The sequence below is a fragment of the Diachasmimorpha longicaudata genome, chromosome 18 (assembly GCF_034640455.1).
Source record: "Diachasmimorpha longicaudata isolate KC_UGA_2023 chromosome 18, iyDiaLong2, whole genome shotgun sequence".
Classification (NCBI taxonomy): domain Eukaryota; kingdom Metazoa; phylum Arthropoda; class Insecta; order Hymenoptera; family Braconidae; genus Diachasmimorpha; species Diachasmimorpha longicaudata.
This window is the reverse complement of record NC_087242.1, coordinates 2,966,812-2,975,849: the sequence shown is the minus strand read 5'-3', so window position 1 is coordinate 2,975,849 and position 9,038 is coordinate 2,966,812. Positions and strand designations below refer to the sequence as shown.

The following is a 9,038-nucleotide window of genomic DNA, read 5'->3' as shown; positions in this document are numbered from 1 at the left end:
AATTCGCGACGGGTTTCAGAGCCTCTGGTGCAGGAGAGGGTTGACACGAGAGTTTCCTGGGGAGCATCGACGACTCCTGGAGTCTCCCTGCATTATCGGCCAGTCGGTAATGGCCAAAAAATCCTGAAATTATCGGCGACCGATAAAGCCTCATCTACGAGAAGACAAAATTAAAAATCATTTGCTTTGTTCTCCTGCCCTGGAATTCCCCCAAATTTCGTAAATAACTCCTGAAGAGCGTTAAGAACGTGTGCAAAAATCTTCACAACATTTGGGAGTATTTTTTCAAGATCTGCTCTTCCTCGATTGTCCTTAACAGGAACAGCTGTTCACCATCGCGTTTATGTCCCTAACAATAATCGCAGCTTCGTACGCATGCGTCAGTGTCATGCGGTCGTCAACGTTCAGTTGAAGGTACGTCATGGCGGCAAACAAGAGTGTCACGGTTCTCGCACCCAATGGTCGACGTCAAAATGTCAAGATCACACCGAACACGACGATTTTACAGGTAAAATCACTGTCACCAATTTTTCCAGGTGTTGTTATTATTCTTGAGGGCTTTTCCCCTGATGACGTTATCACGCCATTTTTATTCACCACTCGGGATGATTGAGCTTTTTCTGTGGCACTAGGTCCTCGAGGAAGTCTGCCAGAAGCAGGGCTTCAGCTCGAAGAAGTGGGATCTCAAGTGAGTAGTCCTGGGGATGGGGCTAATTGTTCAAGATCATTGACACTTATTATTTTGGGGTTATGCAGGCACTTCAATCAGACTCTCGACTCCAGTTCGATCTTTCGGTTCACTGGACTACCCAATAATGCGCAGTTGGAGATGGTGCAGAGATCCAAGGAGAGGGAATTGTCGAGTGTTACCATTGGGGTGCAGCTGGAGAATGGGCAGAGGGTGATGGGAGAGTTTTCATCGGACACGACGTTGATTGAGATTGTTAGGAGCCTGTGCCCTGGTGAGGAGGCTGGTAATATGGTCATCACTTACATGCATCAGGAGGTGAGGAGTGGTTCAGGAAATTATTAGGATTAATTAGTGCTAATTGGTAATTATTACTCACAAATGCCGATTGGTCGATTGACGACTGTCTCATGTCGATCGCTCAAGTCATCATCATTGAATCATATGGATTGATAAATTCGTCAAAATAATTACGTCATTAATATTTATCATTACAATTAAATATTCGGTATATCCCAACTTTATTGTTGTTAATTGCATTCAAGAGAAGTATTTTTAATAACATTCATGGCCTGTGTTATGATTAATCTTAATAACAGAGGACAGTGAGCCAAATGAAGCGTCATCAATCGAGAATTACTTGGAATCGGTAGAGTGAAAATCGACGATTCTTCTTCAGTTCGAAGCCCTGTGTGTGAGCTTTGACATATCAAAAAATCATTGGATTTCCTTCGGTAGATCCCGAGTTATTCATCACTGAAGGCCCACTCTCCCCGAACTATCTTCAGAAATCTATCAACCCCCATAATTGAATTATAATTCTATTCAGATTCATGGAGCCGATAATTTGAGTACAACTTCTCTCCAATCCCTCGGGCTGAGTGATGGACGTGCCATGTTGAGGCTCCTCCACCGTGATCTAGATAAATTAACAACCCAAGCCCATGTCGCTGGTCAACTACCCTCGAAGTCCAACAAAGCAAATGCTAAACCTCAGAGGCCTGGCAACAACAGTCATTCAGCTCTGCAACAGGCGAGCAATGCTGCTAGCAATGTTGTCTCCAACGTTAAGAATCAGGTCAAGAAGGCGTTCGATCCTCTCAGCATGTTGAAGAATGAGAAATCAACGCAGAATAAACATGCTCGAGGGTCTGGCAAGCGATTCATGGGCGGAGGGAACGTACTGGGGCATGGGAACAGGGCACAAGTCAAGCCAGAGCCAGAGCCAGAGTCAGAGTCAGAGCCAAGGAATAAAAATCAGGGGAGCAGTCAGGAGACATCACCAGACGCTGATGGAGAGCTTGAAGTTGCTGAGGAAGTCATGGAAACCATCGAATATGTAATGCTACGACTAAAGATTTTTTTGGTATCAATTTTTATGGGGGAAATAATTGGAACGTTCCTCGAATTCTCCTCTTTTCCAGTTGGGCGAGAGAAATGCATTGATTTTCAACCAGGCTCAGGCTCAGGCAATTCCTCGTGAGAATCTCCCGGACAACTTCTACGATCTCACAGTGGACGATGCAAAAGCTCTTCTGCGTGATGCCAAACGTCAGAGGGAGGCTTTCGAGGATAATCCACTGCTCACGAATGCCCAACGTGAACTCGAACGCACTCAGTCAACCCTTAACAAGCTCCACAAATACAGGAAAACTATAATCAGAATACAGTTTCCTGGACAAATGGTTCTCCAGGGGATCTTTGGGCCTGTGGAGACTGTCCAGCATATTAAGGATTTCATCAAGGAGTATTTAGAGACCACGGAGAATGACTTTGATCTTTGTGAGTAGTAAAATTATTTTTTTAGGTTGGAAACATAACTTAACAAAAATGATTTGTCTGTCGTTTGAAAAAACTCTGAAAATTATTTTCTTTAATTTTGAACGACTGATTCATGAGCATAAATGAGTCGATCTTAAAGCTGAAATTTTTTTTGTAGTCTCGACCGTCTAATTTAGCTCTCCAGGAATTACTTTATTTATAATTAATATTATTTATAGACTCCTCCCACCGCAATTGTCGGTCACAAAATATTTTTTTTTATTCATCAGATGTAACGCCTCCAAAGAAGAATCTGTCTTCGTCGCATCGTCTGATCGACGAGGGTCTTGTGCCATCAGCCATAATTTACTATTCGGGAGTGTCTGGCCTCAAGCCAGAGCTGAGGAACAAGCTGGTGGATCCAAAAATTGCGAGTGTTCAGGCCATAAAATCCAGGTAAAAAAATCACTCAAAAAGCCCCACCTTCATCCTCATATTCTCATTTATTCATCGTATTGTTATCATTGTTCAGGATAACGACGACTCGAAGCGATAGTCAAACACTCCAGGATTCAAACGTTAACATTGGTCACAGCAGTTCACGCGATAACCTGGGCGATCCAAGCCCTGGAAGCAGTGGCAGTGGTGCTAATGCAAGTGGTGCATCGAGTTATGCACCAAAGTGGTTCAAACGTGCATTCAAATAACCAATCATTGCGTAGTGATATTTTCTATTTCCTTTTTAAGTCAAATCTGAGTTAACAAACCCCCGAATCATTGTCACTTGAGGTTTTACGAAATAAGCTCGAGGCTTAAGCGAACCATTTATTATCTGGTAATAAAGTTAATTGCGCGAAATGCACTGTTGAGATATGAATATTACAGAATGAATTTTATGCTGATGAATGCAAAAATACAGATTATAAAAATCATAAGATTTTGTTGTTGTGCGTATAAAATTAAAAAAATCCGTTTTCTTAATAATTATTTTTCTTTTCCATAATATTTAATAATTGATTTCTCGTCAGAGCACCCATTAAAAATCCAATTTATGGTAGAAAACATCTCGTGGAAAATTTCGAGATGAATTTCCCAGTCGATCGTACATCGACGAACGGAAAAATCTTGATTACGAAAATTATAATATTAATGTGCATATAAAATTGAAAAAAAAAATTTCTTGATAGTTCTTTTCGCACCACAGTTAGTAAGTATATTTTCCGTCAAACGCACTTAATTATAAAATCAAAAAGTACTCCTAGAAGTAGGCAGGTTCTGGCTATGTTTAAGTCATTGACATTTCGAGTTAATTTTCTGTCGAAACCAACTCGTGGACGAATAGGAAAATTTTATGGAAAAATCTGGTGAAGTCGATGAGATTTTCCTCGGTTTCATCGAGATTTTTACAAGAATGAAAAAATTGGGAAACTCCTCTGTAAAATTTCAATTAACAAAACAAACGCAGAGACAAAGGAAATTCGCCAAAGACTGGTCTGGCAGCCAATAAATTTCTTCAGAATGATTTCCCGATTTTTCTATAAAATCACTTCGCCCAAAAAATCATTAAGAATAGAATGGACATTAAATCTAGGCTTAGCATGGCTGGATGAAGAAATTATGGATCCAAGAAATTATGGGTAAACCCCACTCCATGGACATTAACTCTGTAGATCAGGAGGGACAGCAGTTGGTGATTGAAGATGAAGATGCATGAGGCGTCTGACAGGCCCACCGATGATGTTCCCAGCGGGTCCAGCCCCACCGGCCTCCTCCTCCATACTTTCCACGAGATTGGACTCTGTCGAGTCTTTAAATCTGCTGGACAAACTCGTGTCGTCTTTCTTGAGTTGCAACTCAAGCTGGGAGTCGAGTAATCTCATGTATTTCTCCATTTGCTCTGCCCTCTCGTCGTCGTCACCATCGAGGGAGCCCTCCGAGCTACCGTCGAACTCCCCATCACCCCCTGGTACCACTAGATCCAATATGTCCCGGAGAGTGCTGTCGTAGACGTCAGCGTCGAATTCAATTCGTCCACCGTCTTCACAATCGTGTCGAGGATCGTCCTCTCGAGTTTCTTCTCTGAAATTTGTGAGGAATTCGTGTGAGAATCGAACGAGAGAATTTTACAAAACGTGGGACGAGTTGGAGCAGACCATAAAGAATCTATTGATCAGGTTTTTTTACTAAAACTGGGCAATAATCACAAATTAATTATCTCGTTTGATCCTGACTAAATTAGGCTTGTGAATATTTACCCTGGGAACTCAACGCCCTCGATTTCACTAGTCTGATTCAGAAATGCTTTGATCTTCTCTTTGATGCTCGTGGGTTCTTGGCTCTTCTTCTCCACTCCCCAGTGCTGGTTCAACATGGACTCCAGCTGCTGGGCATCGACATTCAGCCAGCTGTCATCGTCAGGAGGACTCAAAGACGCTTCATCCTGAGCTGTGAACAATTAACTCTATTAAAAATGATTAATCACCAAAGGAGATAGGCTATTGAAGGTTGCAATATTTACAGAGACTACGAAGATGAAAAAATCGATGGATTTTTTATTTTTCTACACAAACTTCATGGCTCAATCCTTTCCAAATTTTTTCATTGATTGTTTCCATGAAGGGATGAAAAAGTTGGTTATGTTCTTCGAAAAAAGTCAGTAGATTATTAATTAATTCAAAGCAGAGAGACTTTCGATTTCGCAAACGTCATTCTAACCTCAAAAAAGACAAAGAAAATCCACCAGAATTTTTCATCAATCAGCTTCCCCGTGAATTTCCCTCGTGATTACCAAGCATTTCGAAATCCTCAGTCTTGACACTCTTCCAAGCCTCGAGAATCCTCTCAGCAGCGTCATCATCCTTGTGCTCAGTAGCCAAACCGAGTGGCCTCTCGACGAGAAACTCCCTGGCGACTCTCTCGAGTCTCGCCCTCTCCTCACTCCCCTGGAGACTGCTCCTGAAGTAGCCACAGTCCTCGAGCCTCCTCAGATATCCCCTCCACTTGTCATCGTCTCCAGGCCCGCCATTCCCCTCACGTTTTTTCCTCCTCTCGTTGGCCCTAGCCACCAGTATTTCCAAGCCACAGGCCACCTTGATCCCCAACAAATGTGCACTGTACTTGGGACTGTTTGTCGGTGGGAAATTCCAACCAGTCCTGGGATCTCCAGTGTAGCGACAGTGAGTGGCCATGGCGTACAGACACCTCGTCATCCTGAGATTGACCATTGTCCTCTGCTCAGGTGGAAAGTACCTCATGGCCCTGCAGACCCTCCTCTCCATGGGATCTGACTGGACAATCGTGCGAATGGCAAAAGCAATGAGTCCAGGCTCTTGAGCTAGAATGGAGGCAGCTTTTTCAGGGAGAAAAGCCCTGGCCTTGTGCCGTCGTCTGTTAGCCTCATCAGGATAGACAATGATTCGCTTTCTGATGGCCATCTGTGCAGCCTCAGACAGCAGATATTTGTCAGGGCCTCTTGCGAGACTCCTCAGTCGTTCCAGCACCATGAGCTTGTCATCCCTCATCACGTGGACAGCCCCATTGGCCACGTAAACACGATCCTGACAGGTTTCAGGCTCGGCCCAGTGTGGCAGGTGATCAGCTGCCTCGATCAGCAAAAATTCACCGTCAGAGTCCACCAGTCGTGCTATCAGTCCCTCCAAGGACTCCGTCAAGTTGAAGATCAGGAAAACTGTGAACCACTCGTCACCGATATCCTCATCGTATCTCAGTCTAGCGACTATGTGGGGGATGAGACTGGTGTCTGTGGGCCTTGGCTCACCCTGAATTACACTTTCCAAGATCTGCGAGGTCTTTGTTCGGGGGTGGAACACCAGGGAGTCATAATGCCACATGTAGTTCTTAGTGTAAGGCTCTATTATCTGATTGAACTTGATTATCTCCTCATTCAGAAGTGCCTCGTCAATTATTTCAGGGGTTGTGTAACAAGATTTGGGGTAGAGGTAGCACTCGAGGATGTCCTCCTGGGATTTTATCGTCTCCATTGTTCTTGAGACACTTATTTCGAGGGAGATGACGATTCGTCGGTTTGGGGGTGATTGTTTATGTAAAAAAAGGAGAACTCAACAATTTTCGGTGATTCACACGCCCATTCAACAATCGGTTACTCATGACCATAACCTGTTCGACGTAGACTTGAAGACAACATAGGGTGGGGGTGAGAAACGAACGGTTTGTTGACCGAAATACTGACAGGTGGGGTCCATTGAAAGGGTGGTAAATACGTGGGACTAACCTGGGAGTTTATTTCGAAATGCCGAAGATAATTGAACTCAGGCCGAACAAAGAACTGGTGAATGTTAAATTTGAGAAGTACCAGTTCTCTCCAGAGGTTGTGCCAATTACTGAGGAGATAAATCTATCAAAAAGTAAGGTATTTCTAGCTCTAGAGCTTTCAATAACAATAATAAATGTAAACAATATTTGCATGTAAGGAAAGGTGGGGTAAAATGGACATATTTTGTTTAAACTAATAGACTGGCCATAATCCCACTGGCTATTTCCTTCAAACTAGACTGACTGTGTAAAATAAATGCGATGATGGACGTTATTTTATTATTGTAACAGTAAATAAATAATTTATGACGACAACATCAACTTTTTTTATTACTTATCAATACAATAAATTGAGAAAAAACAATAGTATTGAATCATAACCTAAAAATATTTTTTTCACCCCATATTTTTCGAAGATGTGCTGAATCATTTATTTATATTTGTGAGACAGACTCATCAATCATTAATTAATTAACCTCTTCCTAGATGTCATTCACCTCGAGCCATCAGTCGGTCAGGACTCCCTCCTGGAAGCTCGTCTCTTTGCCTTCCACAACCACCTGTTCCAGAGCCCCTATGACGATTCCTGCTGGTTCTTCGATAATGACGAAAATTTGTGGTGTTTACAGTCCACCCAGACTCTCCACCATGTCCACTCTCTCCCCAAGCCCAACCCCAAATCCTACAACTCCACAATTGCCTTTGCATCCCCGAGTGTCAGTGTCCTCTCCAACGGAGGAAATGCCCTGCAGGTTCTGGTGAAAAATCAGGACCACCAGAATGTCATTTCCATCGAAGAAATTAATTCTGGAATCTTGATGGCTGCTAGGCACGTCCTGGAGGACGATTCCCTCGTTATAGTCCTGGTGTCCATTGTCGAGGAGAACAGCAAGAAGAGATCCAAACTAATTGTGCTGCATTACTCGATGAAAAATTGCGAAAGCACGTCAGACCTCGCCATTGAATTCTCCAGACGACAGGAGCTGATGGTGAATGGTGCTGTTGACTACGTTCAGGTAGAATCCTCTGGGGGTTTTCTGGATGTCCTGAGTGGAGATATGGCCAAGTTCACACATGACTCGGTGAAACCCATAGCCGGTGACACCTCGACAGACAAGACAGACGTGAAAATACCCAAGTACTATTGGTCCCAAGACGAGGATTCCCTGACTGTTTGGCTGAAGATCCCTGAAAGGCTTGGAGATGCAGTGGTGGATGTCAGGGTGACGGCCACATCACTTGCAGTTGCTCTCGGTGACTCGATTCTCATGCAGGGGAACACGCCATTCAGAATCGATGATGGAACTGCCACTTGGAGCAGGGACCAGGACATTTTCAGGCTCGAAGTGATGAAGCAGGAGATTGGCCAGATGTGGAATGAGCTCATAAAGGGAGATGCTGGTGGAGAGCTTCTGCCGAATGAAAAGTTGGCAGCGGAAATTCACTCGAGGTGAGGTTTACGTTTAGGATTTAGTGGAAAACAGTGGGGTCACGTCCTCTTGATATTCCAACTGGCAGAAATTCTTTTCTGAGCGCCAGTAAATATTTCCATCTCCATTTTTTAATAATAATTATTCTCTCCATTCCAGACTGTCCCACCTTTGCACGGACCAGCCAGAAGATGCCCCTGCCCAGCCAGCGATTGGTTTCAACGCTGAGCAGCTGGAGGAGTGTGACCTCGAGGGTGATCAGAGCTACCTTCAGAGGATCGACCTGCAAGAACACCTGACAACTCACCTGGCTCTTCTCGGCAACAACAATCGACTTCTCTTCACCCAGGCCCACCGTCTCTGCATACGTCAGGATCACGATGGATGTGTGTGGAGGCTCGTTGAAGACCCCACTGACTGGACTGTCCAGCACGAGAGCAGTTTACCTGGATTTGGATACGTGGAAGCCAGCAAAAGCAACAAAAAATTCTGCGTATGCCCGAGGAACGGCCATTACGTGGCCATCATCGAGCACAACAGGCATTCATTTATTTATGCAAAACCAGGGTTAGATGCCAGAGTGTCAAAACAACAAATCGTTGATCTGGGATCAGAGAGTCTTCCCATCATGGGAGCAATCGCCACTGACGACTACCTCGTCCTCCTGACTCAGAACAAATTGTACAGACTCAAAGTGAATTGATAAAATAATATTTATGTATTTCTTATCACAAATATATCTTTTTCTAAAAAAATCTGTTGTCTATGTTAATTAATTACTAACTTGGAATTTGTTTAATTATTTATTAGTATAATAACTATTAATAAAACATGTGTGAAAGTAGAACCAACTCGAGGAAAATTGA

At 43.5% G+C, this 9,038-nt stretch overlaps 3 protein-coding genes across 3 annotated transcripts; 2 read left to right on the top strand and 1 right to left on the bottom strand.

Moving 5' to 3' along the window:
• The first annotated feature begins 117 nt into the window (after nt 1-117).
• Nucleotides 118-3,156, top strand: LOC135170853 (tether containing UBX domain for GLUT4). Its single transcript, XM_064136946.1, has 7 exons — nt 118-508; nt 633-688; nt 757-1,006; nt 1,518-2,027; nt 2,113-2,470; nt 2,740-2,905; nt 2,982-3,156. Exons 1-7 carry the CDS (start codon nt 422-424, stop codon nt 3,154-3,156), a joined length of 1,602 nt encoding a protein of 533 aa, XP_063993016.1. The 5' UTR covers nt 118-421.
• Nucleotides 2,740-6,606, bottom strand: Ecd (ecdysoneless). Its single transcript, XM_064136942.1, has 3 exons — nt 5,238-6,606; nt 4,705-4,894; nt 2,740-4,528 (listed from the first exon to the last, which is right to left on the bottom strand). Exons 1-3 carry the CDS (start codon nt 6,448-6,450, stop codon nt 4,108-4,110), a joined length of 1,824 nt encoding a protein of 607 aa, XP_063993012.1. The 5' UTR covers nt 6,451-6,606; the 3' UTR covers nt 2,740-4,107.
• A 93-nt stretch (nt 6,607-6,699) lies between these two features.
• On the top strand, nt 6,700-9,011 carry LOC135170852 (nudC domain-containing protein 1). The gene is made up of 3 exons (XM_064136944.1): nt 6,700-6,834; nt 7,229-8,192; nt 8,332-9,011. Exons 1-3 carry the CDS (start codon nt 6,720-6,722, stop codon nt 8,873-8,875), a joined length of 1,623 nt encoding a protein of 540 aa, XP_063993014.1. The 5' UTR covers nt 6,700-6,719; the 3' UTR covers nt 8,876-9,011.
• Nucleotides 9,012-9,038: the final 27 nt, after the last annotated feature.

What these genes read in the sequence shown, in the direction of transcription:
- LOC135170852 (XM_064136944.1), top strand. Translation starts at nt 6,720, where the DNA reads ATGCCGAAGATAATTGAACTCAGGCCGAACAAAGAACTGGTGAATGTT. An exon ending in GGAGATAAATCTATCAAAAA is followed by an intron (nt 6,835 to 7,228) that starts GTAAGGTATTTC and finishes ACCTCTTCCTAG; the next exon opens with ATGTCATTCACCTCGAGCCA. An exon ending in GCAGCGGAAATTCACTCGAG is followed by an intron (nt 8,193 to 8,331) that starts GTGAGGTTTACG and finishes TCTCCATTCCAG; the next exon opens with ACTGTCCCACCTTTGCACGG.
- Ecd (XM_064136942.1), bottom strand. Translation starts at nt 6,450, where the DNA reads ATGGAGACGATAAAATCCCAGGAGGACATCCTCGAGTGCTACCTCTAC. An exon ending in TGAGGATTTCGAAATGCTTG is followed by an intron (nt 4,895 to 5,237) that starts GTAATCACGAGG and finishes AATTGTTCACAG; the next exon opens with CTCAGGATGAAGCGTCTTTG. An exon ending in GAGGGCGTTGAGTTCCCAGG is followed by an intron (nt 4,529 to 4,704) that starts GTAAATATTCAC and finishes CACAAATTTCAG; the next exon opens with AGAAGAAACTCGAGAGGACG.
- LOC135170853 (XM_064136946.1), top strand. Translation starts at nt 422, where the DNA reads ATGGCGGCAAACAAGAGTGTCACGGTTCTCGCACCCAATGGTCGACGT. An exon ending in TCACTTACATGCATCAGGAG is followed by an intron (nt 1,007 to 1,517) that starts GTGAGGAGTGGT and finishes AATTCTATTCAG; the next exon opens with ATTCATGGAGCCGATAATTT. An exon ending in GTTCAGGCCATAAAATCCAG is followed by an intron (nt 2,906 to 2,981) that starts GTAAAAAAATCA and finishes ATCATTGTTCAG; the next exon opens with GATAACGACGACTCGAAGCG.